This window comes from Arvicola amphibius, chromosome 18 (assembly GCF_903992535.2).
Source record: "Arvicola amphibius chromosome 18, mArvAmp1.2, whole genome shotgun sequence".
In the NCBI taxonomy this organism is placed as follows: Eukaryota; Metazoa; Chordata; class Mammalia; order Rodentia; family Cricetidae; genus Arvicola; species Arvicola amphibius.
Window position 1 is genome coordinate 12478701 of NC_052064.1, and position 26434 is coordinate 12505134.

The 26434-nt window shown below is 40.7% G+C and overlaps 1 protein-coding gene across 16 annotated transcripts in view; it reads right to left on the bottom strand.

The window, feature by feature from the left end:
- Nucleotides 1-16447, bottom strand: part of Adam22 (ADAM metallopeptidase domain 22) — a 199987-nt gene extending 183540 nt beyond the window's left edge. For 8 of the 16 annotated variants that reach the window (XM_038315344.1, XM_038315347.1, XM_038315346.1 and 5 more), the window contains exons 1-2: nucleotides 16369-16447; nucleotides 15781-15941 (exon numbers count right to left, since the gene is read on the bottom strand). In XM_038315344.1, coding sequence (XP_038171272.1) covers nucleotides 15781-15941; nucleotides 16369-16447 — 240 coding nt within the window. Of the gene's footprint in view, nucleotides 1-15764; nucleotides 15942-16368 lie in introns of all 16 variants that reach the window. The other 8 variants (XM_042054279.1, XM_038315348.1, XM_042054276.1 and 5 more) reach the window with 2 other exon arrangements.
- Between the last annotated feature and the right edge of the window lie 9987 nt (nucleotides 16448-26434).

Sequence of the window (26434 nt, forward strand, 5' to 3'; positions counted from 1 at the left end):
AAGAGCACTGACTGTTCTTCCAGAGGTCCTGAGTTCAATTCCCAGCAACCATATGGTGGCTCACAGCCATCTTTAATGAGATCTGGTGCCCTCTTCTGGCATGCAAGCATACATGGAAGGAATGTTGTATACATAATAAATAAATAAAATATTTAAAAAAAAAAAAAGAGCTGTCATGTTAAAACTTGGCAAGAGCTGTCATGTTAAATCTTTGTACAAAAAGGAAGAAGATTTCAAGTCTATTCCACACTTTCCAATCTCAGTTCTCATATTTTGCAAGGATGGAAGGAGAAAGAGACAAAAAGGATCTGCATTTCTGGTGACAATATACTGCAGAGAGCAGGGACTTAAGAAGCTGTGGTTAAGGCTCAGACATAACTGACAAACCCAACCACAGGGGAGAGAAGTGCAGAGAAAGCAAGTCATGCCTCTCTTCAAGTGAAATGCAAGACCAAAACGTGACCCAAAGGCCTCACAGAGATGAAACACTCCATCACACACACACACACACACACACACACACATGCACGCACACACATGCACGCACACAAAGGCACACACACCAGCACAGCAGCAGTAACAATCCTAGGCACATTTTGAGCTTTCTTCCTGACCACTTTCTGCCATGAACATATGAGGCTCAAAGGAAAGCATACGGGGCTCTTCCTAACCTAATTATTTCTTAAGGGAAACAACACAAACAATTCACTCTGAAATAACAGATTTTGGAAAGAATGTTCATTGAGAACTGTTAGAAATCTGGGAACACATGGTTGATTGATTAAGTGTTGAAATATTTATTAAATAAGAGAATCCACGGCAGGAAAATGGAACTGGTTCAGTTAAGCTGAAGACAGCATCCAACAGTAGCCAGAGTCCTGTCGATAAGAACCTGAGCTGAGGAATGAAGATCTAGTGAGCATGCAACAGCACCCACGGATGTGATCAAAGCCAGGGAGTCTCACCCCCTAAAGAGGAAAACGACACTCTGAAAATGACTGCAAGCTTACTAAAATCTATATTTAATAAGAAGATTAAATTACACAGCAAAGTTAAATAGATGGATGAATGAATGGACGGACGGACGGACAGACAGACAGATAAATGAAAGAAAACTCCAGCAACTGGGGCAGAGCACAGCAGTAGAATGCCCAGGATAACTCCCACCCCACCCTTCTCCCCCACCCAGTGCTGTAATTTGGGCTTTCTCTAAAAAGGAAAAAGCTATAATATCACGATAATGTATCATGGCTAGCAGTTTTGGGAAACATGAAATAGAACATGGAAAAACAAGAAACACCCTACTGCATGTAGCAAGGTTTTATGACACACATTTTGCTCTGTGGCATGCTCAGATTTCCACATGTGCACACGAAATCTTTTATGTATCATCGCTACTCACAATGAAAGAATTTAATTAATAAAAATGTTTACCAAGACAATGAATAAATAATTACCACTTGGCAATAAAAAGAAACAAAGTATACAAGCTATAACCTGGATCAGTGTTGAAAAAAAAGTGAAAAAAGTGAAGTCTATCTGAAGTATCTAGAATAGGCAAATCTATAGAGACAAAAAGTTGCTTTAAAAGGGGCCAAGGAGGGGCTGGAGAGGTGGCTCAGTGGTTAAGAACATTGCCTGCTCTTCCCAAGGTCCTAAGTTCAATTCCCAGCAACTACATGGTGGCTCACAACCATCTGATGCCCTCTTTTGGCCTTCAGGCAAACACACAGACAGAATATTGTATACATAATAAATAAATAATTTTTAAAAAAAAAAAAAAAAAAAAAGAGGCCAAGGACCTGGCTCAGCAGATAAAAGTACCTGCCACCAAGGCTGATGACCTGAGTTTGATCCTCAAGACCCACATGGTAGAAGGAGAGAGCCAATCCCCTGACCTTCGCAGGTACAGCACAGCACGCATGTGCCTACACAACACTACATAGACAGGATGCAAATATATATGTATACATACTATTTATAAGTAAAATAAGAATTCTTTTGTTTCTGAGATTATCAAAGGTTATCTGAAGTCATAGAGATAGTGAAGGAGTTTATTTCTTCAGAATGGTGTTTGAACTTCATCCTTTAATATGAATCTCTCTTCTACTTTACCTTTATTTTCAGATGCTCTGTTACACTACACTATAAACACACGAAACTACTTAGACTACAGTATTGTCCTCTATTGGTTCTTTTCCAGGATTAAACTACTATGTGCAGCTCTTTAGGAAACATGGAGATTTCCTGGTGTGCCACGTGGGTAGCCACCTCGTATATTTAAACATAGTAAAACATCTTGAATTTACATTCATCACTAATGTTAAAATAAGTTAGGCCAGAATAGTGCTTCCCACCTATAATACTGGTACAAGTGTGGAGACAAGGACAAGAGGCTTGAGAGTTCAAGACCAGCTTGAGCAGCATAGCAAGCACTCCAAGAATAAAAGGCAGTGGGAGAGATGCAGTGATGGCTCAGAAACTAAAGGTGTCTGCCCCCAAGCCTGGGCTATTCCCGGGACCAACATAACAGAAGGAGAGAAGTGTTTCCCACAGTTTTCATCACGTTTGTACAAACACATGTACACACACACACACACAAAATTAAATGTTCTTTAAAAGTCTATCACATAGTTGATAAAGAATTAATTTATATATTATTAAATTTCATAGTATGCCTGCATCTTATACATATTTGAACTACTTAATTGCATATGACTAATTAATGTTAAAGCATACAACTCATTAGCATCAGATACCACATTTTCATAAAAGAGAAAGAAATTAGAAAAAGTTAAAACAAAATATTAAGACAGGAATTAGAGGGGCTTAGCTCCAAGAAAAAAAAAATAAGTAGGGCCTTAGTTTAAAACTGCAGTTAAAAATTAAAGAATAACTAAACTATTCGGAGAAACCCTCGCCTGAATATGTCCCATGAACTCAAATGCTATCAACAATGCTATATGACACTCTTGCCAAAGACGCACAACATTGTCTCAAAGAAAATGCTGCTCCCGGCAGCAAGTGCCAAAGTCTGGTGAATAAATCCAGACGCAGAGGTTAAACAGCTTGGATTTATTTTCGCTGGGAGAAACAGGGCTATAAACTGGCATAAGTGACTGTGTTCCGGTGATTAAGGTGTCCGTGACACAGCAAGACAGCTTTATGTGGTGGAGTGGTGTTAGGGTCCGAGAGAAGCCCCCAAAGAAGACCAACAGCCACGTACGCAATGACAAGAGTGCTTTATTAATTCCAATGTTGGGGTGGCACGTGGCGATCCCTAAAGGTCACAGGCTCCTTTTAAGCGAGTTAGGGGAATTCCAGAGAGGAGGGATTAATCTGGGGCTGGTTGGTGGCGGAAAGATTAGTATGGGGGCTGATGGTGGAAGGTCCTAGTGGTTAGAGTAGGGAAGGCTCTCTTAAGTTATCTGGAGACTGGGGGCATCTGCTGAGCCAGGAAAGAAGCTTTGGGGGCCTGCTGAGCCAGCAGAAGGGGTCGTGGGGTGCCTGCTGAGCTAGCAGAAAGCTGTGGTTTTCCTGAGGACTGTCTGTTTAGCTCTGTCCCATTTTAGTGAACCAAAACTGAGGCTAAGATTTCTTTCAGGGAGCTGGAGAGATGGCTCAGAGGTTAAGAGCATTGCCTGCTCTTCCAAAGGTCCTGAGTTCAATTCCCAGCAACCACATGGTGGCTCACAACCATCTGTAATGGGGTCTGGTGCCCTCTTCTGGCCTGCAGGCATACACACAGACAGAATATTGTATACATAATAAACAAAGAAACAAATAAATAAATTTTTTTAAAAAAAAAAAAAGATTTCTTTCAGGCTGCTAGGAGAGCCTGGTCAACCCTCAGCCCCCAGTTCTCTCAATGTCAGTAAGCTCACAATGGTCCAAGTTCCTGCCACTCCCTCTGTCCCCTGTCCCCTTGCTACCATGGCTTTGACTTTTCTGGTAAGCTCTGCCTTGGGGTCTAAGCAAGAAGGACTCTGACTTCAGTCCACAGGGTCACTGTGCAGACATCCAAAGAACCAGGGCATAAGGAACACAGAGGCTGTGCTGGAGCAACAGGAATACTTGTGGGAGAGGAAGGAGAGAGGGCAGAGAGTAGGCATGAATATGGGAGGAGGCCCATGACCCTCTGCCACGTCCTGACTAAAAACTTAGGAATAGCTACTGGGAAGGTATTTATATCCTTGAGACAGAAAATTATGACAAAAACAGACCTAAAATATTTACTGGGCACCTACTGTGGGTCAGGTACCATGCTGAGCAGAAGGCGGACAATGGTAACTATACATGAGCAAGTATGCGATCAAGACTGTCTCACCGAAATAACTTCACACAGTGAAGTGTCTGGATCCCCTCCACGGCATGCACATAAGTATACACAATTCTATGCCAAGCCTGAGGCAGCTTTGACTCTGAGCGCCATGTAATAAGTCTCGTCGTTCCTTTCCACTGAACATTCATTCTGCAGCATCATGACACAGGTTCACCCTTCTGCAGCAATGGGTCCCTGTTCTTGTCCACGACCTTCAACATGTCATGCTCAGCCAGGACAGCGTGGGACTGAACACATGAAGCTGGAAGCCGGGACAGCAAGAGCAAGGAAAATCAAGACAATGACGTCGGGAAGGAGGGTTTCAGCACTGAGGAGCCAAATGGATGCTTTGATACACACACACACACACACACTTAAGAAAACGAATGACAGCCAACTGAAGTGGAATCTAAGATAAAAGCACCAGAGATGTAAGAGGGGAATCACACAAAATACTATTGATCAGTAAGTAGTGAAATGAAGAGCTTGTTGATCTATAACACATTTCTAAATCCCAAAAATAAGTAAAGTTCAGTGTTAGATAGCACCATCACTAAATGCAAGCAACCTTCCAGACTTCCAGAGGCCTGTGCTTGTTGCTAAAAGCGGTGCTTGACAGAAAGATGAAGAAAGACAAAATACACCAAAGGTTACAGAGAAGCATTTCCTGAGGTCACAGGAGAGTGGGGGAGTTTACAGACAGGTCACCATGAAAGAGATGAAAAGCATTACCAACCAGGGAAAGGCCCATAGAACAAGGCTTTGGAGCAGAAATACCCAGAGTGCCCATAGTGCATGGCATTAGCATTCCTTGCTGGGTGCTTGTTACATGACTGACTCCACTCAATGCTGGGGAGGAATACAATAAAACAAAGGTTCATACAGGCCTTTGCCATACGTTTTTCTATATAGTTAAGCTAAAAATAAAATATTTTCACCCCATTCAACCCATACAACTGCAAACTTCAAGATGTCATCATTGAAACATTTAAACCCATTAATCAATACTGTCAAACATGTTTCATAATAAACTGATTAAGGCATAAATTAATAAAACTTCTCCTTCATTGACGATGAGAGAACAATGCCCGTGCAAGATGATCCAGAGCTATAACAACACTGTGCTAATCTTACTTTAGGAATTCAATGTCAGTGCTTCTGCCAGTTTTTCCCTGGTAGCTCGGTGACAGTCAACATTTGCTCACACTGTGTTTAAAACAGTCTTAGCTCTAGTGGCTTATCCAGTCAGAAATGGCAGCTTTGGTGAGAGCAATAAATACATCATGGATTTCCACAACGTCTCACCCAATCAATAGCCATGCAACTTAAATCATTTTTTATGAGAAAGCAATGATCTATTTATAGTTAAACCAGAAACAGGATCATAAATGTAGTAAATGCTGATTTTAGTTCAGAATTCATACTTTTATCATCTTTGGTAATGTTTTAGTTTCTATCAACATCAATAAAAATTCTTACTATGAACAATGACTTAATTATCCGCATCCTGGAAGCTCTGAAAATGAGTTGTTCAAAATGCCCACGGTTCTTATTAAATATTTTCTCAAGTTTTCTGCAACACATTTCAAAGTACTAAGTACAGCTAAGTTGCAGGAAACACCCAAATCTCCTTGAAAATAACTCAGCAAGTAAGGCAAATGATTAAGAACAATTATTCATCTCAATGATTGTTTACCTTCTAAACTCAACTCTATACAGACTCATTCACTGAACATTCAATTAACAAGCATCGCATATCGCTCAAAATGAACTATTACTTATTTTACACAAACTAGCTATAATTTTTAGAGAATAAAAAAATCCCTGCATGAGTTAGGAAACCAACTTTTAACTGGGTAATATCTCCTGACCCAGATGGGGCCTAGTGCAACAGTCTCAGTTGCATAATGGGGAGAAAGAAGCATGGGCTCCTGAATTATGAGGTGTTTAAATCCTCTCCCACAGCCCCAAGGAACGTTAAAAAGACCCACCAAGCATAAAAAGGAAGAGAAGAAGGAAAAGAGGGAAGAAGACAAAGAAGAAGGAAGACGGAAGTGGGACGTGGACAAGATGGGAGGAAGGAAGAAGAAAGGGAAAAGGAATGGGGGAGAATCCTTCTGGCAGAACCACAAACTCAGTCCTCCCGGGGAACAGAAGCACTCCCAGGGCCGTCAGAGCAAACCTGGCTAAACGCAGGCTCCTGTTTGCTAAACACAAACTTTAGAATCAAAATCAGTGTCAGTCACTAAAATGCCAATGGCTGAGGCTAAAATGTATCAGACTTTCCCAGGCAGCCCTGCCGAAGCTGAGTCAGGAAGATGCTGGGTCGTTCTCCTGCAGTAGGCCCAGTCTCTTCTCTGTAGTGGATCTGTGGTGTCCCTGAGCCTCATCCTCTCCCACCCTTACTCAAAGTCCACTCCTGTCCACATCTGGATGATCTTAGGTCACTTGTTTAGCCAGCTGTCTCCTTCCTGTTCCTCCAGGCTACCATACGTTAATAAAGCCAGACTATGCGTAGCTTTGACTGTCACTTGTACCTGCTAAAGATACACAATTCCGTTTCTAAGAGAACCCTGGCAGGACACTCTAAGAGCATCAAAAACACACCAGGGGATTGAAGGAAATCTGCAGAACAAGGTTGTGTGAAGGAGCGGCTCCTCTCCTTCCAAGGAAAAGGGAAACTGTAGAGGAAGGTTTAATCAACACCAGGAACTGCCCATCAGTTCAGTACAGTTCCAGCATGCTAATGCTGCCAGTGGAGGAGAGAGCCTACCTAGTGAGCAAATGAGGAGGAGGAGGAGGAAGAAAAGAAGGAGGGGAGGAGGAGGGAGGAGGAGGGGGAGGAGAGGAGGAGGAGGGGAGAAGGAGGGGAAGAGGAAGGAGGAGGAGGGGAGGAGGAGGGGAGGAAGAGGAAGGAGGAGGAGGGGAGGAGGAGGGGAGGAAGAGGAAGGAGGAGGAGGAGAAAAGAGGAGGAGGAGAGGGGAGGAGAAGGGGAGGAGGAAAAGGGAGAGAGGAGGGGAGGAGGAGGAAGGAGGAAAAGGAGAAAAGAGGAGGAGGGGGAGGAGGGGAGAAGGAAGGAGGAGGGAGGAGGAGGGGAGGAGGAAGGAGGAGGAGGAGAAAGGAGGAGAAGGGGAGGAGGAAAAGGGAGAGAGGAGGGGAGGAGGAGGAGGAAGGAGGAGGGGGAGGAGGGGAGGAGGAAGGAGGAGAAGGAGGAGGGGAGGTGGGGAGGAGGAAGGAGGAGGAGGAGAAAGGAGGAGGAGGAGGAGGAGGAGGAGGAGGAGGAGGAGGAGAAAGGAGGAGGAGGAGAAGGAGAAAGAAGGAGGAGAAGGAGAAAGGAGGAGGAGAAGGAGAAAGGAGGAGGAGGAGGGGAGGAGGAGAAAGGAGGAGGAGGAGAAGGAGAAAGGAGGAGGAGAAGGAGAAAGGAGGAGGAGGAGGAGGAGGAGGAGGAGGGGAGGAGGAGAAAGGAGGAGGAGGAGAGGAGGAGAAGGGGAGGAGGAGAGGAGGCGAAACCAACAACTAGTGATAAAGCTATCCACACCAGGCAGTGTCAAACTGAGAGGCGATCCAATAAAAGTTCCAGCCCTAAGTTCTAGCACCATGGGGAGAACATTATAAAATCACCTGTGAAAGCAGCACACTACGGGCCTAGGTTCAGAAAGCAATCTTCACAGCTATCTAGGGATCTTTGTTCAAAACAACAGAAATGAAATGGAAAGGCAGCTTCAGCTAAGAAGTAAAATGACCTGGTATAACATTAACTTCTTAAAAGGAAAAGAAAGATATTTATTTAACCTGCTCATATGTATGACTCTGAAAACCTCTAAGACACAAACAGCAAACAGATTCTGGGGGAAAGGGAATGACTAAATTCTAAACTCCCTCTCTTTCCTATTAGAACTGCTGGTATTTCTGAATCATGGTAGAGAATTTTTAATTTTATTTTCAAAATCCAGTTGTCGTGGAGAAGACAAAACGGATTTTTATCTTAAAAGGAACTAAAGTCTGGAGTGAAGGGCAACAGAAGCCTAAAATCCATTTTGATGTTAAGTATTCGTTTAAATACATGTAATTTTTAGTTACATGTGAAATAATTACAAGTTATCAAGAAAGGAGATCAGTAAGGGTCAGGAGTTTCTTAAAGAATTAATGTTGGTATATTTTAACACAGATATATGAGAAAGCCATGAAAAATTAGTAATGGAAACTTTGTAAAACACTACTTTGCCTTTTTACCACTTCCTTTCAGAATTATTTTCCCATTTTACCCTCTAGTAAGCTATAAGACCATGGAAAAGCTAATCAATTACAAAGTGTGTATAATAGCATCTACCTCATCATTTAAAATAATGAGTATAAATCACTCATCACAATGCTTAGGGTACATGGCCTGTGTTTGGAAAACTGAGTTCCTGTATTTTCAACTTTCTCCAAGCGTTTTTCATCCTAGTACTTTCATTACCAAAATAAACACATCCAACTAGATGCTCACAGAACTCATCATTTTGATTCTTATCTATCTGTTTTATCTGAACGATTTGACATTTGGGACCCTTAAGCTACTGGTACTATATGGACACAAGAGATATTCCATATCTTTTCTTTTATGGGGAATATATGAATATAGATCTCCGTTTAGCATTTGATGTCACTGTCAGTAAAACTCTGGCAACAAGGCATATATAATTTTGATGTTGACTACTGAATACCAAGACTTGGATTTACAATGAAAGACATCATCAGTACAGTGTCCACAGACACCTCCCTCAGGTGGATGTCAAATGTTTCCCCATATAGCCTTTATTTATTGAGGTAGAAAACTGAAGATTCCCTACTGTGTTCACCAAGCTTCTCCACTACCATATAACTTTAAATATAAACGCAGGTATTTCTGATGCACTAGAAGGAAAGTATAACTCTAACAGGGGAAAATTTTATTTTGATTCTGATGACAAAGGGCATCTAAATGTCTTGAATGCCAAACAAAGTGAGTATTCAGCCAATGCAGTGGAGCTGAAGTTTCCAAGTTCAAATCCCCTCTTAGCTTCTTTAAAAATGACAAGTTATGACCTACCACTTCGGTGAAAGAAATGTACATCACACATGAAGAAGCTGATTTGACACATAAAAGTAACCACAAAATTACAAAATTACCAAATATTAGATATTTTCTATACAGTATACAGAGCACAGTGACACCTCTTCTCTGCTTCCTTTTCCTTCCTGCCATCCTCCCCAGTCTCTCCTTTTCTCCCTCATTCACTTAAATGAGCATCTGCTTTCCCTGTGATAAACGTGACCCAGACACACTCACTGCGGCTATGCAGTGATCCTGCATTACACATTCCTTTCTCAGTGAGCCAGGAGAAAAAGAGCAGCTCTCTCGCTCTCTCTCAAATGGGCTCCAGAACAATCAAAAGAACACTTGGCATGTTTTGCAGTATGAGGAAGCAAACAGAACTAAGAACACTTCAGAAACTCATACGCTCTTAGAGTCATTCGTGATTGCTCTCTATATAGCTGTGAAGAAATGGCCCAAAACTGATTCCTTTGTGCACAGTAAAATAATTTCATGGAATTTTATAGATAGCTATATGTATATCTGAATACACACACACACACACACACACACACACACAGATTGGGCTATCAAAGATAAGAAGCACAATGCCTGAATTAGGTCTCCTCTGTCACCTAGGATTCTATTACTTCATTTATATTAAGTTTGAATGAAGATTTAAAGGAAAGCCTGCAAGCTGGCACAGCAAATAGTGACGCTTGCTGCCAAGCCTGGTGACCTGAGTTCAATTCCCAGAACTTACATGGTGAAATATAGTAGGAGGTCACTTGTACGTTCCTGGCTGCTTAGACCCGAAATAATGATACAGAAACTGTATTAATTAAATCACTGCTTGGCCCATTAGCTCTAGTTTCTTATAGGCTAGCACTTACATCTTAACTCATTTCTATTAATCTGTGTATCACCACGAGGCTGTGGCTTACCGGGTAAAGTTCTGGCGTCTGTCTCTGGCAGGACTATACGGCTTCTCACTGACTCCACCTTCTTTCTCCCCGCATTCAGTTTAGTTTTCCTGGCCTAGCTAAGTTCTGCCCTACCAACAGGCCAAGGCAGTTTCTTTATTAACCAATGGTACTCACAGTATATAGAAGGGAATCCCACATCAGTGAAAGGAGAGAAATGACTCTCATATGTTGCCCTCTGACCTTCAAATGTGTGCTGGGATATGTACACACACACACACACACACCTAATAGGTAGGTAGATGGGGGGGGAGAGAGAGGAGAGAGAGAGAGAGAGAGAGAGAGAGAGAGAGAGAGAGGGCATAGAAAGAGACAGAGACAGAGAGAGCAGAGAGAGAGAGAGAGAGAGAGAGAGAGAGAGAGAGAGAGAGAGAGAGAGAGAGAGAGAGAGAGAGAGAGAGAGAGGATGGATGGATGGATGGATGGACGGACGGACGGATGGATGGAAAATTAGAAGAAGCCCATTTTTAACTATTTAAGGGATATTATAATTTTGATTTTACTTCAACCACTTGTCACTGGGAGGTAAAGAAAAGTGCACTGCGAAGCATCTCTTTCCCGCTGCTTAGAGCCAAACTTTACTAATACTGAGCTACTTAGCTGAACAAATGCACATTTTTAAGAAGGTATCTGTGCTGTCCTGGCAAACTACCACCAGAGCTGTACTCCTAAGAGCCCTTTCTGCTGGGGAAGCTGTGCTGAGACAACTGCCAGTCAAGCTGACTCGGTGCCCAAGGTGAAGCAACATAATGTCGAGGACAGCTCACCCATCCGATAACATACGCATAAACATTCACAAGAAACAGAGCACAGCTTTGCTGCCATTGTGCCTTCATTTTGCTTCCCCCCCCCCCACTCACTAGTGGTTATAAAACTGTGGAATTACAGATCCACATCCTTATTGCCACATGACAATCCCTTAAAAAGAAACAACACTTTGTAGAAGATCAGACACACACACACACAAAAAAGTAGATCTTTTACTCACGGACAACAAACATTTCCGATGGGAGGAATTATGTTGTATACAGAAATACAGAGCTACTTGATTTAAAATAAATAACAGGATTTATAGGTAACTATGTAAAAAGAATAAGCTATCAAATAACCCATTTCTGAAGATATAGTAAAGTTATGATGCTTAACTTGCAAAAAGAGCAATCATTAGTAAGCATATTCTAAATAACAACTACAGGGTTATCAATATTAAACCATCAATAAAAATCAGTAGATGATACCTTACACAAATTGGTAAAAAAAAAACATTGTAAATTTTACGTTACTATCCACAAACATGCAGTTCTTTTAGCATAAATACTATTGCAACTGAAGAAAAAAAGATTCAATATTTTGAATATCCTAGGGCTCTTTTCCAAGCTTGGAACTACTTCATATTTAACACCCCAAAGACAGCCAGGTTATCCACAATCAATTATAACTATTTTGACTATAATTTTTAGTATTTTATGGCATAATAAGCTTCTACACGGACTGATCCTCCCAGTTACAATATGAATTAGCATGCAATGGAGTAACTCATGCAATAAACAAAAACTTCACAATATGGATTGGTAGCAATAAAGCCATCATTCAACCAGAAGAAAAATAAAGTTTCTTCTAAAATAAAAGCATAATATTCCCATTTATGGATAAAAGCTGAAACAAGTTCACAGCAATAATCAAAGAAGCCTGATATGGAGTTTTTGTGAGTTTGAAGACTACATAGCCGACTACCATTGGGCAGTTGCTTGTCAAGTAAGAAGTAATTTCTGAACTAATTTAAGTGGCCTATAAGCGCTCTTCTTTCTAAGGCTATTCAGTTTCAGTGCATTATGTAAAACATGAGTAATTTGTAATTTCGGGGAATGTGTTAAATTCAGGTAATTAGGGCATCATTTGCATTCAAATGACGTCATAAAATTTCTGAACAGTCTCCCCAGCTGTGCAAGGGAGCTACTGTTACTTAACGGACTCTTAGACTCACTGTGTGCCCAGCATGGGTCTGGGTACCTTGTAAATGCTACTCATGTACAAGTGTTTTCAGGACGTCTGGGAGCTCAGTCCCGTGAAGCTCAATGGTGAATATTAGCATTTATCAGGGAATATGAAAAAAATGAATAATTAAGCCTGCTCACTCTTAGGAAATACAATGATTCTTCTGTGACCTTACGACTAGAACACAGGATCGGGAGTTTTGCCAGCTAATCCTCCTTGCTAAAATGCTTAGACAGCCTGCTGAACCAAGTCCCAACTCATCAGAAAGTCAAGAACTTGGGCAGCAGCTAGAAGCTACTCTTTTCCTTTTCACACTGGTCCCCCAGGTCTCACCTTCAGCTAACAAAGACAAGACCTGACTTCCATGGGGCTCTGTATTTGCTGTCCCTTCTGCTAGACATGCCCACTCCCTCTCTGTAACCTAGCTAATTTTTTTTAACTCATTCTCAAAACACAGATCAGACAGTGCCTCCTGGGAGAGCCCCCTGACTGCTCGAGGGGTTAAGTGCTGGGCTTTCTCCTTTTCCACAGCAGTCTGTGATCACCTCAAGACTGAAGGGCAAAGAGTAATTGTTCATACGCTCATTCATTCTCCCAGCTGTCTGTAAACCCCTTAAAGGCTAGAAGTGTCTTTTATCTCTAAATCCCCGTGGCCTTGGTTTATTTTAACATGCTAAATATCAAGAGCTCAACTGAATAAAATCCTTTTAATGAGTCAATAAATGAAATACACACACACACACAAACACACACGCGCGCGCGACTTATGAGTTCACAGGAAAAAATCATCTAAATGTTATTTCTGAAATACAAGGGGAGTTGCTAAAAAATATCCATGGGTACCTACAATGCCAAAAGTTCTGTCTATTTATAAAATAATAATGATGATGATGAAGAAGAAGAAGAAGAAGAAGAAGAAGAAGAAGAAGAAGAAGAAGAAGAAGAAGAAGAAGAAGAAGAAGAAGAGCTATATAGAACCAACACATTTATTTTCAGGTTAAATTACAGCTCTCTTGGAACCAGAAATGCCCAGCGGACAAGAAAACCCGTGACTTTCCTTACTATAGGAAACGTTGGGTATGCAGCAGTGCATAGGCCTTTGTGTCAGTTCCCCATGCTGTCCTGTTGCAATTTAAGGGTCCTGGTCACACTGACTTACCAACTGATGCAGACAACATACACTGTCTGCACCTTTAGAAACCACGGATAATTTGTCTTAGTTATAAATAGCATTACTTCCACTTCAGACTTGAATTCATAATCTATGTATGCTGCTTAATATAAACTCTACCAAGTCATTTATGGCACACCAAACAATAGTCTCGTTCTCCCAATAGTGGAGTTTACTCATGAAGGGCCTATGGTATATATCTTCTGCCCCAGTGAAGAGGGCTATGAGTCAAAACATCTCAGAAGTGGTATCCTAAAAACACTGAGAGAGAGAAAAAAAAGAATAGCCTGTTTTTCAAACTTACTGGTCTTTTACCAGCATAGAGAAGACGAAGGCACTGGGGCCATGATCAGCATGAGGCAGAAGCTCCACCGTCATAGAGAAGGTATTCGGGCGTGATCACAGGAGGCAGAGATGCAGAGTGCCAGAGTCTGCTCCTTCGCTTCCTCCTCCTGCATCTCTGACTCTGTCTGTCTTTCCTTTCCTTTCCTAATTCTCTAGGACTTGTTTTAGCAAACCACCTACATCAGCAAAATCCAGACCATGGAAAACTCTATAGAGAATGGACAACCTCATGTCTTAATAAATAAATTACAAGGAAAATTAAAAATAAAAAAATAAAGGAATGGGTGGAAGAAACCATATGGTAAAAGAGACTAAAATAAACTAAGTATGCACTTTACTTCAGCTCTAGCTCAAAATGAGGAAAAATATGCATATAAACTATACACATAGAAGCATATTTTTGAGACAGGTGAACGTTATTCTGAAGGAACGGTTGCTTTACAGTATTAACGAATCTTAACATGGCAATTCAGGGTTACATTTTTCTAAATGACCCTTACCTTTCAGACTCTGACTACTGAAAAAATTTAATAAATAATATGTCATTTACTTCAAAGTCATACAGAAAGGGCAAGAAGAATAGCAGGAGACAGACAAAAGAAGACAGCCTGTAAGTTACCAATCACTGAAGCCAGAAGTCATCATAATCCTCTGTCTAGTTTCTGTGTGTCTGGGTTTTTTAGCAAAAGGCTACAAACGAACATCAGAATATTGCTTCACGGGAATAACATTTATTAACTAAAAAATAAAACACAGGTTCCCTGCTTATACAGCTTTCCCGTGGAAACAAGTCAGAACAAAAAGAAACATAAGCAGCTGTCAAACATTAATTCGGATAATAAACTCCATTAAGGGCTGGGCATATAAGGTTTTCTACTACAATCATCTAACGTCAGAGGATACTACAAGTAACCCTGAATTTCTACCTATGTCAGAATTTTAGGGGAGCCCATTATTTGACTGCAAAATCTAGACAAATATTTTTCAGACTTTACATATCACACATGTGAATAGCCGAGCACATTAACACATTACAGTTATGTTAGTGTCGCGTGCATGTACGATCGGAAAAGTGTCCAGCTTATCTTCATAATGTTTACAACAATCTTCAACTATGTGAGCTTCACATGTACTTGAGGATCAACGTCAGGCTGGTGCGTACAAACAGAAAAACCCTTACGTGGTTCCAAAAATATGGGCTAGAATTAGCCAGTAACTTCAAAATGATTTTCAAACATATCTATAGATGTTTGGTATTGATTTAAATGCAGGCACATTAGTTTGATTAATGTAATGCAATAAATTAGGGTTTTTTTTTTTTTTAACAAATTAGGTGCTCGGTAACAATACAGCCCTAATTACAACAGTGAAAAAGTAGGAAGGACCAGTTTATAGAAGTCAGGAGTGGTTAGGCCTATCTCTGGTGTTCACAAAGTAAGTGAGCAGGCGATTTTGCAGTGTAGTTTATTTTTGCTTGGGTTTCCTAGGGATGCCTAGTTTCCTTCTTTTCCCTTCTTTCTGTGTATCTTGTGTTATAAAGCCTTCTCTCGCAGTTAAAACGACGATGATGATGATGCAATCCTACCCAAACACAATGTTCTCCTACCCGGTGCAGTTTTGCCTGAGGTCTTGGCCTCTAGCCCCTTGCTTGCTCCTTGCTCAGGTTACTGGGCTACTAGGAGCATCCACCGCCACCCCCTCCAAACAGCCCCCGCCCCTTCTGCAAAGCCCTGGGCCTGTGCTTCTTTGGGTTCCTTTTTCGGTCTCCTTTTCTCCTCCTTCTTGCACCAGGAGCATCATGCATGAGTCGCATTAGGACTGTGCTCTTTTCACCCTATGCACCGCGTCTCCAGGGCAACCCTAAGCAAACGTGGGGTCGTGAGGCTGCGCCACGGACCACCTCCCTCACCTGTCTGCCGCCAGGGTGGCCCCGCACCCGTGTGTTGAGGCGGTCGTGCCAAGTTTCGTCCTCGCCGCCCAAGCGGTAGATGAGGCGCAGTGGCACGATGCTCTGGCGCTCCAGGAAGCGGTTTTCGTCCCTCCTCTCCAGCTCTCTCAGTGAGGCGTCTCCTTGCAGGCAGGCAGAAGGGCAGGCGGGAGTAGAGAGAAATGGCAAATAAATAATAAATAAATAAAGCCCTACGAAAATTCCCCCGCCTCCTCCCTGCCGGACCCCATCAGGGAAGGACGCAAAGACGCCAGCTGGAAAGCTCTGGACCAGCTCATCCGAGAGCATCCCAGGGCCCAGAAACACGGCACCCGTTTCCCATTCTCCCCATTTTCCTCTTCTTCAAGGAAGAAAAAAAAAAAAGGCATTTGATCCCAGATTGCTGATGCATCCTTGAGCCCCCACACGTTTGCGCCTTTCTCACCACCCTTCAAAATATACAAATAAAAAAAAAAAAAAAAAACGCGCACTGTGGAAACGCAGATGCGGCTTTTCGGGGGGCCTCAGGGTTCCAAAGAGTCCTGGAAGCCTAAGCAGCTGCGAACTTACCTGCCGGACCGCAGCGCGCCAGGGGGCAGGTCCCTAAGACGCAGAGCAGCCAGAAGGACGCGGCCGCCGCTGCCTGCATGGTGGCGGCGCTCAGCTGCTCGTGTCCCGGCCACGGGCTCCGGCTCCCCGCCGCCCCTTCCCGGCCCGCGCCTCTGCCGCTGCCGCAGCCGCCGCTGCCTCAGTGCTGCATTGTGCCTCGCGGGCGCTTCGGTGGCGGGGGCAGCGTTCGAGCGCCGCATCGGGCGCCAGGCTGTAGCTAAGTGGCTTCTAGCGCCTCCCACTTCATCCCCAGGCGGAGGCCGGGGCGGGCGGCCAGCTCGGCAGGGAGCTGAGCCGGGTGCGCAGCGGGCCTGGTGCACTTGCCCCCTCCCCCCCCCCACCACCACGCCAAACCCCCAACCTCCACCGCACCCGGCCGCTCGCACCGGAGTAGCTGGGAAATGTAGTTCCCTCTCCGCATCTCGCTGGTCTCCACAGCGACGCGACCGTTGCCACCCGGGGACTGCAGACCCCAGGAAGGAAAAGCACTTAGGAGAGGTGAGGGACACCACCTTGCGCGGTCGCAGCAGCGGGAATTCTCCCCCAGCGACCACAAAGAATAGCATTGTTGTTCACGAGTTAGTTTGGCTTGAGTTACCAAGCGACCAAGTCCTGCGTGCATGGTAAGTCAGTCATTCCACAGATATGAACTGAGGGCCTACTATGTGCCAGGTGGTTACAATGATAAAGACCCTGAGTGTGAGTTATGGGTATTTTGCAGTCCAGGTGTGTCTGTGCACCGTGAGTGTGCAGTACTGTTGGCAACCAGAAGAGAGGCTTGAGTTTCTGGGACTAGAATTACAGAAGGTCCTGTTTGTTCTGGGAATACAACCCATGTCCTCTGGAGGAATAGCCAGTATTTTTAACCCCTGAGCCATGTCTCCATCCGCAAGACTTTTTTAAACGGCTTTTAATTTCATTTTATTTTGAATACCTAGAGGAGAGTCATAAACCCAACTCCAGGAGAATCAGAAGACATGTGCCAAAGCTCTAGGCAGACATGTGAAGTGGGAATAAGCTGGATTCTCAGTGGTTGGTTTGCCTCCTATACCTGCCAACCTCAAACCTGTACAGGTAACAGATAGGGGAACTGACTTTCTCAGGCAGTCCTACCACACCCTCCCCACTGCAAATGTTAAAGACTCACAGGGATAAAAATAGTAATAATTGTCTACATAATTAGCACTTCCATGTTACAGATTTTGAGACTCACATACACTACCATTACAGCCTCAGGTCAAACATCTGAACAGCAGAAAAAGGGAAATTAAGAATTAGATCAAGGAGGCTTCTTCCCAGGGATGGGTCAACATGTGTAAATCAATGATTGTAATCCACCATATGAACAAACTGAAAGACAAAAAACACACATGGTCATCTCATCAGATGCAGAAAAGACCTTTGACAAAATCCTACATCTCCTCGTGGTAAGAGTCCTGGAGAGATTAGGAATACAGAGGACATATCTAAACATAATAAAGGCAGTTTATGGCAAGCCTATAGCCAACATCAATTTAAGTGGACAGAAATTCAAAGCAATTCCACTAAACTCAGGAACAAGACAAGACTGTCCACTCTCCATACTTGAAGTGTTAACTAGGACAATAGGCACCTGAAGGAAATCAGGGGGATACAAATTGGAAAGGAAGAAGTCAAAGTATCTTTATTTGCCCATAATATGATAGTATACATAAGTGACTCTAAGAATTCCACCAGAGAACTCCTACTGATGATAAACACTTTCCACAAAGTAGCTAGATACAAAATTAACTCGAAAAATCAGTAGCCCTATCATATACAAACATCAAACTAGCTGAGAAAGAAATCAGGGAAACAATACAATACTTTTCAAAATAACATCAATAGAAAATATCTTGGAGCAACTCTAACCAAGCAAGTGAAAGAAAGACTTGAATAATAAAAAAAATTACATCTTTGAAGAAAGAAATTGAGGAAGATATCAGAAGTTGGAAAGATCTTCCATATAGTAAAAATGGCCATCCTACCAAAAGCAATCTACATCAACCCCCACCAAAATCCCAACACAATTCTTCACAGATCATGAAGGGAAAATCTCCAGATTCATAAGGAAACATTAAAAAAAAATCAGAAAAGCAAAACTGCATAACCAAACAACTGCAGGAAATATCACTATCCCTGACCTTGAATTGTACTACAGAGCTATAGTAATATATAGTCTATTTTGGGCACAAAACCAGACACATTAATGAATGAAATCAAACTGAAGACCGACACATAAATGTACACAGCTATGCACACCTGATTTTTTTTTTATTATTATTATTAAGAAGCCAGAAATACACACTGGGGGGAAAAGGCAGCATCTTCAACACATGGTGTTGGTTAAATTGAATGTCATATTTTTGAGAACTACATGTCATGAAGCATATTGGAATTTCAAAAATGTGTAAGTCTTCAAATCAATGAGATGGTTAAGAATCTTATCTCGCATGCAGTTGTCTACAGCTTGAGCACAACTTCAGGAGTCTATTAGACTTTAACACACAGCCTTCTGAAATGACTACAGTAAAAGATAATTAGAGCCTGAAGCATAAGAATGTGTTTTGTGTTCTCCCACAATGTCATGAGTCCCATTCCTAATTTGATTCTCTTAGCTAAAAGAATGGGTTGTGTAAGCGTTTTAATTATGACATTGCTCTAAACAGAGTGCTTTCTTCTCACTTTTGTTTTTAGCATGTTTGGAATATATTAAATAATTTCAAAAGCTAAACATACCAGTTTGATGTAACAAAAATTTAAATACTTTTTTTAAGGTTTGTCTTAGCTTGTGTTGCTACAGCAATAATAGCATAGACTGGGTAACTTAAGTATCAAACATTTAAGGAACTGCGATGTAACAGTCCTAGATTTGACCATTAGCACTACAAAGCAAAACACAGTAACAATGGAACGTTTGTCACAGTGCTGGAAGTCAGAAAGCAAGGAAGGAGCTGCAAGACTTGGTGTCAGGTAAGGGCTACTTCCTGCCCCATGGACATCAGTCACCTTGTCCTTGTCTTTATGAGACACAAATAGAGAGCATTCCAGTTCTCCCCAACCATCTCTTGCTCCCTTTTGTAATGCAGACATTAATTCAACCATGGAGGTTTCACCTTCATGACCTAATTATTTCTCAAGGTTCCATCTTCAAATACCATCATGGTGGGGCTTCGATAAGGTGATTCAGTCAATGGGCTCTTTAAAGCCTTGAACTCTTATGCCTTCTTTATTAACTAAGGGATGGCCTATTATATTGATTGATTTAAAAGATTACTGTTATTTTTTTTACTATTTCTTTACAAGAACAAATTTTTCTTCATAGTTCCCACTTATAATAATCCCCAGCCTGTTAGAAGGTACCATTAGAAGAATCATCCACAAGGACACAAGGAATATTAAACAGCCCCACCTTATGTCAATATTTTGTACAACTGCCATTAGAACTAATTCATAAACAGATTCCTGAACCTATAATTTACTGTTATGTGGATGATTATCTTTTTTTTGAGACAGGGTTTCTCTTGGTAAATTTGGAGTCTGTCCTGGAACTTGCTCTTGTAGACCAGACTGACACAGAGATTCACCTGCCTCTGCCTCCTGAGTGCTGGGATTAAAGATGTGTGCTACCACTGCCTGACCATGGATGAAATCTTATTGACTAATTCAAGACACCGATACTTTAGGAAAAATGTTTGATGAAGTAAATAAAATTTTGCCATGTTGGAGATTACAAATTGCTTCAGAAAAAACACAAAGAAGAGATTCTGTTAATTATTTAGGATAAAAGATGGGTTTACAGAAAATACAAATCAATAGAGATTAATTATAAACTCTTAAGGATTTTCAAACATTGCTGGGAAACATTAACTGGCTACAGCCCACAATTAGATTGACAACTCAAAAACTGAGTAATTTATTTCAAACCTTACATAGTGATAAGGACTTAAATAATCAAAGAAAACTATCAGCTGAGGCTGAGAGAATATTGACACTGGTAGAAAAGAAATTACAGGATGCACACGGTATCCCTTAGATCTGAGTTTAAGTATATCCAGGTTGTTTTTAACCTTCCATTCATTCTCCTAGAGGAATTCTTCTGCAGAGAGAAGATAATACCTTAGAATGGGTATTTTTAGCACACAAATGGAAGAAAAACTAAAGACCTATGTAAAAAAGTTTTCTGAATTGATACTGAAAGGAAAATTAAGACTTTGTCAACTAGCAGAAATAGACCCATCAAAAATTGTGGTACCTTTTTACTAATACTGAAATTGCCTCATTATGGGCAGAAAATGAGCATTGAAAAAGAACTTGAAATAATTTTTTGGGAAAGATTAGTAACAAATTTCCCCAAAGCAAGAAACTTTTATAAAAAGAACCAATTGGATTCTCCCTCATAAAATAAAGGGAACACCAATTTTTGGAACTTCAACATTTTATATTGATGCAAATACATCAGAAAAGAAAGGTTATTAGTCAAGAAAATGAAGTAAGTTGGCTCAAACGACCTATGATTCAGATTAGAAATCAGAATTATATAGTATTCTCAGGGTATTATTAGATTTTCCAGAACCTGTTAATGTAGTTACTGACTCTCACTATGCAGAAAGAGGTGTTTTACACATTGAAACTTCTGAATTTATTCCCTATGATTCAGAAACAACTTTGGAATTTATTCAACAGCAACAAGTAATCAGAAAGATAATTCATCCTTCGTATATAAAATATCAGATTCCATACATCTGTCTGTCACACTCTCTAGTACAAAGTAATGATGAAATCAATCAGCTGTTAGTGAAAAATGTGCTAGAAGCCTCAGAATTAAATAGGAAACACTATGCTAACAGAAAATGTTTAAAGAAATATTTTTTTCATCACTTGACAAGGCAAAGAAATCTCCTACTCGCTCTACAATATGGGATTCCCCTCTGTATGCTGTGAATAGCATTGGTTAATAAAGAAACTGTCTTGGGCCTGTGCAAGGAATAGGGGTAGGCGGGGAAAACTAAACTGAATGCTGGGGGGAAAAAAGGACAAGTTAGAGAAAAGCCATGCAGCCCCTCCGGAGATAGATGCCAAAACTTTACCCAGTAAGCCACTGCCATATGGCAATACACAGATTAATAGAAATGGGTTAAATTAATATGTAAGAGTTAGCCAAGAAGCTAGAGCTAATGGGCCAAGCAACGATTTAAATAATATAGTTTCTGTGCGATTATTTCAGGAGTCTGGGCAGCCAGGAAACGAACAAGTGGCCTTCTAACTACAGTTCTATGTATATCAAACTCCACTACTTATAAAAAGTAACACAAAAGGTACTCAAAGAAATGAAGTTGGGCAAATGGATGTGTTTCATTTTGCAATTTGGAAAGTTAAATATGCACCATAGCATATATACATATTCAGGATTTCAATGAGCAACTGCCTTAAGTTCTAAAATGGCTGATTCTGTAATAACACATTTACTAGAAGTCATGGCCATTATGGGGATACCTTTACAAATTAAGACAGACAATGCTCTAGCATATGTCTTTAGTAAAATAAAACAGGTTTAATTTTTTTTGTATATTACAACACAAAGCATATTACAGGTATACTGCACAATTCTACAGGACATGCAGTTATAGATAGATCTAACCGAACTTTTAAAATATGCTTAATAAACAGAAAGCAGTAATAAAGACCCCAGAGATAGATTATACTGTGCTTAATTGACTTTAAATTTCTAAATTCTAATGAAAAAGATACAATGTCTGTGGAGAGACATTGAATAATAGAAAAAAACTGATTTAAATATTTGTCATTTTTATGGGGGTTGGTTATAAGTTGTTATTGGTAATTGCCAGAAAAAGAGATGAACAAAGATTAATTAGTAATCTTATTTTGAAAATAAAATGGAGGATTTAGAAATGATAGATTATTGAATCTACTTTTAAACCAAAAAGCAAATACTAGTTTTAAATATTTTACATTGTTATGTGTTTTTACATATTGATACAAATTCAAGGTTGATGTAGGATACCCTTGTGTATGCTGTGAATGTTTTATAACCATTGCTTAATAAAGAAGCTTTGGCTTACGGCAGGACAGAATATAGCTAGGTGGGAAATCCAAACATACAGGAAAAAAGAAGGTGCAGTCTGGGAGATGCCAGCAGTTGCTGGAGAAGCAAGATGAGGTAAGAAGCCATGAGCCTCACTGCAAAATATAGAATAGAAATGGTTTAATTAAGTTATAAGAGCTAGTTAATAATAAACCTGAGCTAACAGTCTAAATATTTGTAATTAATATTAAGCCTCCGAGTGGTTATTTGCACACTGGCAGGTGGGAGAGAAACCTCCAGTTACATAAGGTTATTTTTATTATACTTTATATGTTTCTACTCTTGTTTAAGATATTTTTGTATATTGATACTGTGAAGGCCCAAAAATGTGAGCCAGTTTCTACCTTGTCTGATGGTCAGGGAGTTTGGAGGTTGCTAAAAATTGTTGACAACCAGGGATACACATCCTAACCCAGGATGTGGTTACTTGATTGTTTTCACATTTAGATGGCACATACAAGTAGATCCCACTCTATCTTAACAAATGGTCAGAATACGCAAGCATACTTCTGCTCCTTCTTTTGTAACAGGAGGTTTGACCTAGGGAATGGCTGCTCTCAGGATATTTGGTCTAGGGTATGTTCACTGCCTAAACAACAGAATGCCAATGATTTGATGTCTAAAAGTGTTGAAGCAATTAACTGTTCGAGTTGTCTTTAGTATCATACTAAAGAAGTCTTTTGTTGCCTTCTTCCCCCTTTAGTATTGGGGTATAAAAGTGTATGGAAAATTAAACATGGGCAATTTCAGTATTCACTGGAACTCCCTCCTGATACTATCCTATGTTTTCTGTTTTATTATTTTTATTCGTGTGTTCATCATCTTTACTATTTTTTTTTCTGATCACCATGCCCCTACCCTAGCAAGAGGTATTTTTGTCGAGGCTGGCCCCCGACATGATACAAATTTAAGGCTAGCTTCATTTGAACATACTGTACATATGTTCCTACTCTTAAGGTATTGTACTATGCACTTCATTTAACAATGTAATATAAATTTCTAATCATTATTACAAACTATGATAATAAAGAAATGCAAGTTGTTAGTCACCTATTACAATTGTACATATGTTTCTACACTTTTTAAAGACTGTACCTATACAGTTCATTTAACAATGTAATATAAATTTCTAATCCTTAAGTTATTATTACAAACTATGATAATTGAGAAATGCAGGTTGTTAAGTCACCTATTACAATCAAACTTGTAGTCATGTTAGGTATGTTTTCAAGATCAAACAGGGATGTATTTTAGACAAGTGGTCTTCCAACACTACAGAGAGCTACAGAATAAGGCACTTAAGATGTATTAATAATATAAGGACTTTTATGACAGCGAGAAATGTCTGCTCCCAGCAACTCCAATCTAATTCAGAGAAGATGATGGTCATGGAAGAAACTCCATATGGAAGTTACTTTCTTTGTGGTATCAGTTAGTCACTGGGCAAGAAACTACACTTGCCTGTACTACTGACGGTATGCTGTCCAAATTGGAAAGGCACAACGGAAAAGGTAGTGACTGTTGAAACTTGCCAAGAGGAGGCAGGATAATCCCTCCAAATTCCTGCTTCACAGAAAAGTCTGTCAATATCCTAGGCCTGTAGGTTGTTGAGATAGGTGCTCAACCTTACAGAGGGACCTTGAGAGACTGCTCAGGGAGCCACATGTTTCTGTCATTTCTGAGTTTTAGAAGCTGCTCTGCACTTCCTGTTTACTCAGGTAATATATCCTTCTCAGGTCTCTGATGGAGTTGATATAGTTAATAGTTTTCCTTGTTACCAAATTTAGAAAAGAAACTCACAAAAGTGGTGTAAAGTGTTTATGTTTGAGAGACATAAAAAGATAGTTTTGGATTGGTAATACAAGTTAGAATAGAAAGTAAATTAAGTACAAAACTTTCAACTAACCAGGATAGGATAGATAATAAAGTATTTTCTCTGAATTTGCTAAGCCCAAATGGACTGGACATTGTTAATTCTTATCTGAATATATTTGCATATAGTTATTGTACTTATTGCATATAGTTTTACTATGTTAGTTAAAAACCTTTCTTTTTTATTTAGACCAAAGGGGGAAATGTATATTTTGATCACATTCTTATAATAAATTTGGCTTTGAGTCAGAGGGCAAAGTTAGTCACTAGCTGACCAAAATTAATCATAGAAGTTTTGGAGGACAGGACAGATAGACAGAAAGTAGTAAGACTGGCAAAGAGAGGATCGCAGCCATTTTTGGATTGTTGACTTCTGATTTTTTTTATTGACAAAAGAGTAATTAGATAAACACCTCATCATAGGCTACTCTAGTCAGGACTTCAGATAAGCCCTTCACTTTGCCATTACATACAGAGTGGGCAAGCAATGGTACAGTTAGTTTCCCCAGGATTTGATCATTATCTCAATTTTCTCAGGGGTTCCTAAAGATGCTATTGCCCCCCAGATATCATGATGTAATTTTAGGAATACAGTGCCTACATTCCCAAGAGGTAGAGTGGGTGGTTTTTGGTTGTTTGGTGGGTCATGAATGTTTGTCTTCGTTTAGGGAGGATTGGTTGAAAACTAAGAAAGAAAGGTTAGATTTAAGGATCCCTTTCTGAAAAAAAAGAGAGCATATGGAAAGGCTAGGATAAAAGTGTAGATCATTAAATCTACTTTAAAATAAAGTCACTATCAATCCCAAATATTTTACATTGGTATGGAGTTTTGTATATTGATACAAACTTTATTTCTGTTAAAACATACTTTATATATGTTCCTACTCTTTTAAAGTAGTTTTGTATATTGATACAAATTTAAGGATTACCTATAGTTTGGAAGGGAAAAGGTACTCTTGCATTTGGAAGCCAAGGGTTACCTACATCTCAGAAGGGAAAGGTATCCTGGCACTCACACCCCAAGGATTAGCTAAAGCTCAGAATGGTATCCTAGCAGCAGGAAGCCAAGGGTTACCTAAAGCTTGGAAGGCAAAGGTATTCTAACAGAAGTGTTATAGCTTTTGCCTGGTGGGGACAGTTTCCCCAGTAGTGTTACAGCCTTGCTCCAGGAAAGATTTCCCTAATAACTCTGATCCAGCAGAGGAGGGTTTCTCCAGCAATGTTGTTGAAATGCTTTGCTTCGCCATAGTCGAACAATTCTGTGCCAGCAAGGGAAAGTCTCCCCAGCCAATGCTATGGTTCTGCTCTGCTCTAAGGGAATTTTCCCACATAAATGTAGCAGTTCTGCTATGCTGCGAGAGCTGTTACAGCTCTATGATGTGGGATGTTCTTCTGCATACGTGTTGCTTTTATTGAACAAAGCTATTTCAGCTAATGGCTTAGCAGAGTAGAACCAGGCAGGAAATCTGAACAGAAATAAACCAGATGGAGTCAAGGATGCCCCAAATCTGTTGTGTCCAGGTTGCGGAGGCCCCAAGAAGACCACCACAGACTCGCTAAAATGCAAAAGCAAGGTTTACTCATGAAGTACAAACGGTGGTAGAGACCTTGTCTTCTACAGCGACACAATGGGGGCCAGAGGATGTGCCTTACTCTTCTTAGGCAGGGTTTATAAAGGCAAAACCCCACAAATCTACAGTTATGAGCATAAGGGTACGGTTGACTCTCTGATTGGCTACAGTCCAGAGGGACTTTCCACTCTGCTGATATCAACCTTGAGCAGCGGGGCCTACACAAAATGGAGTTGGTCTTGTCCCTTCATGAACAACACCCCCCAAGTCAACAGGAAGTAGTCTTGAGAACTGTGTCCTCATCCTTCCCTCACTTGCTACTCGTTTCTTACTCCTCACCTTTTTATAGTAATAAAAAAGGAGCAATGTTAGTATTCAGGCATCTGTACTAGCCTGTCCTTGGGGTACTTACAGGATTCGTCCTTAGCTGCAACCACTAAGAGCATCTTCTGTGCACACT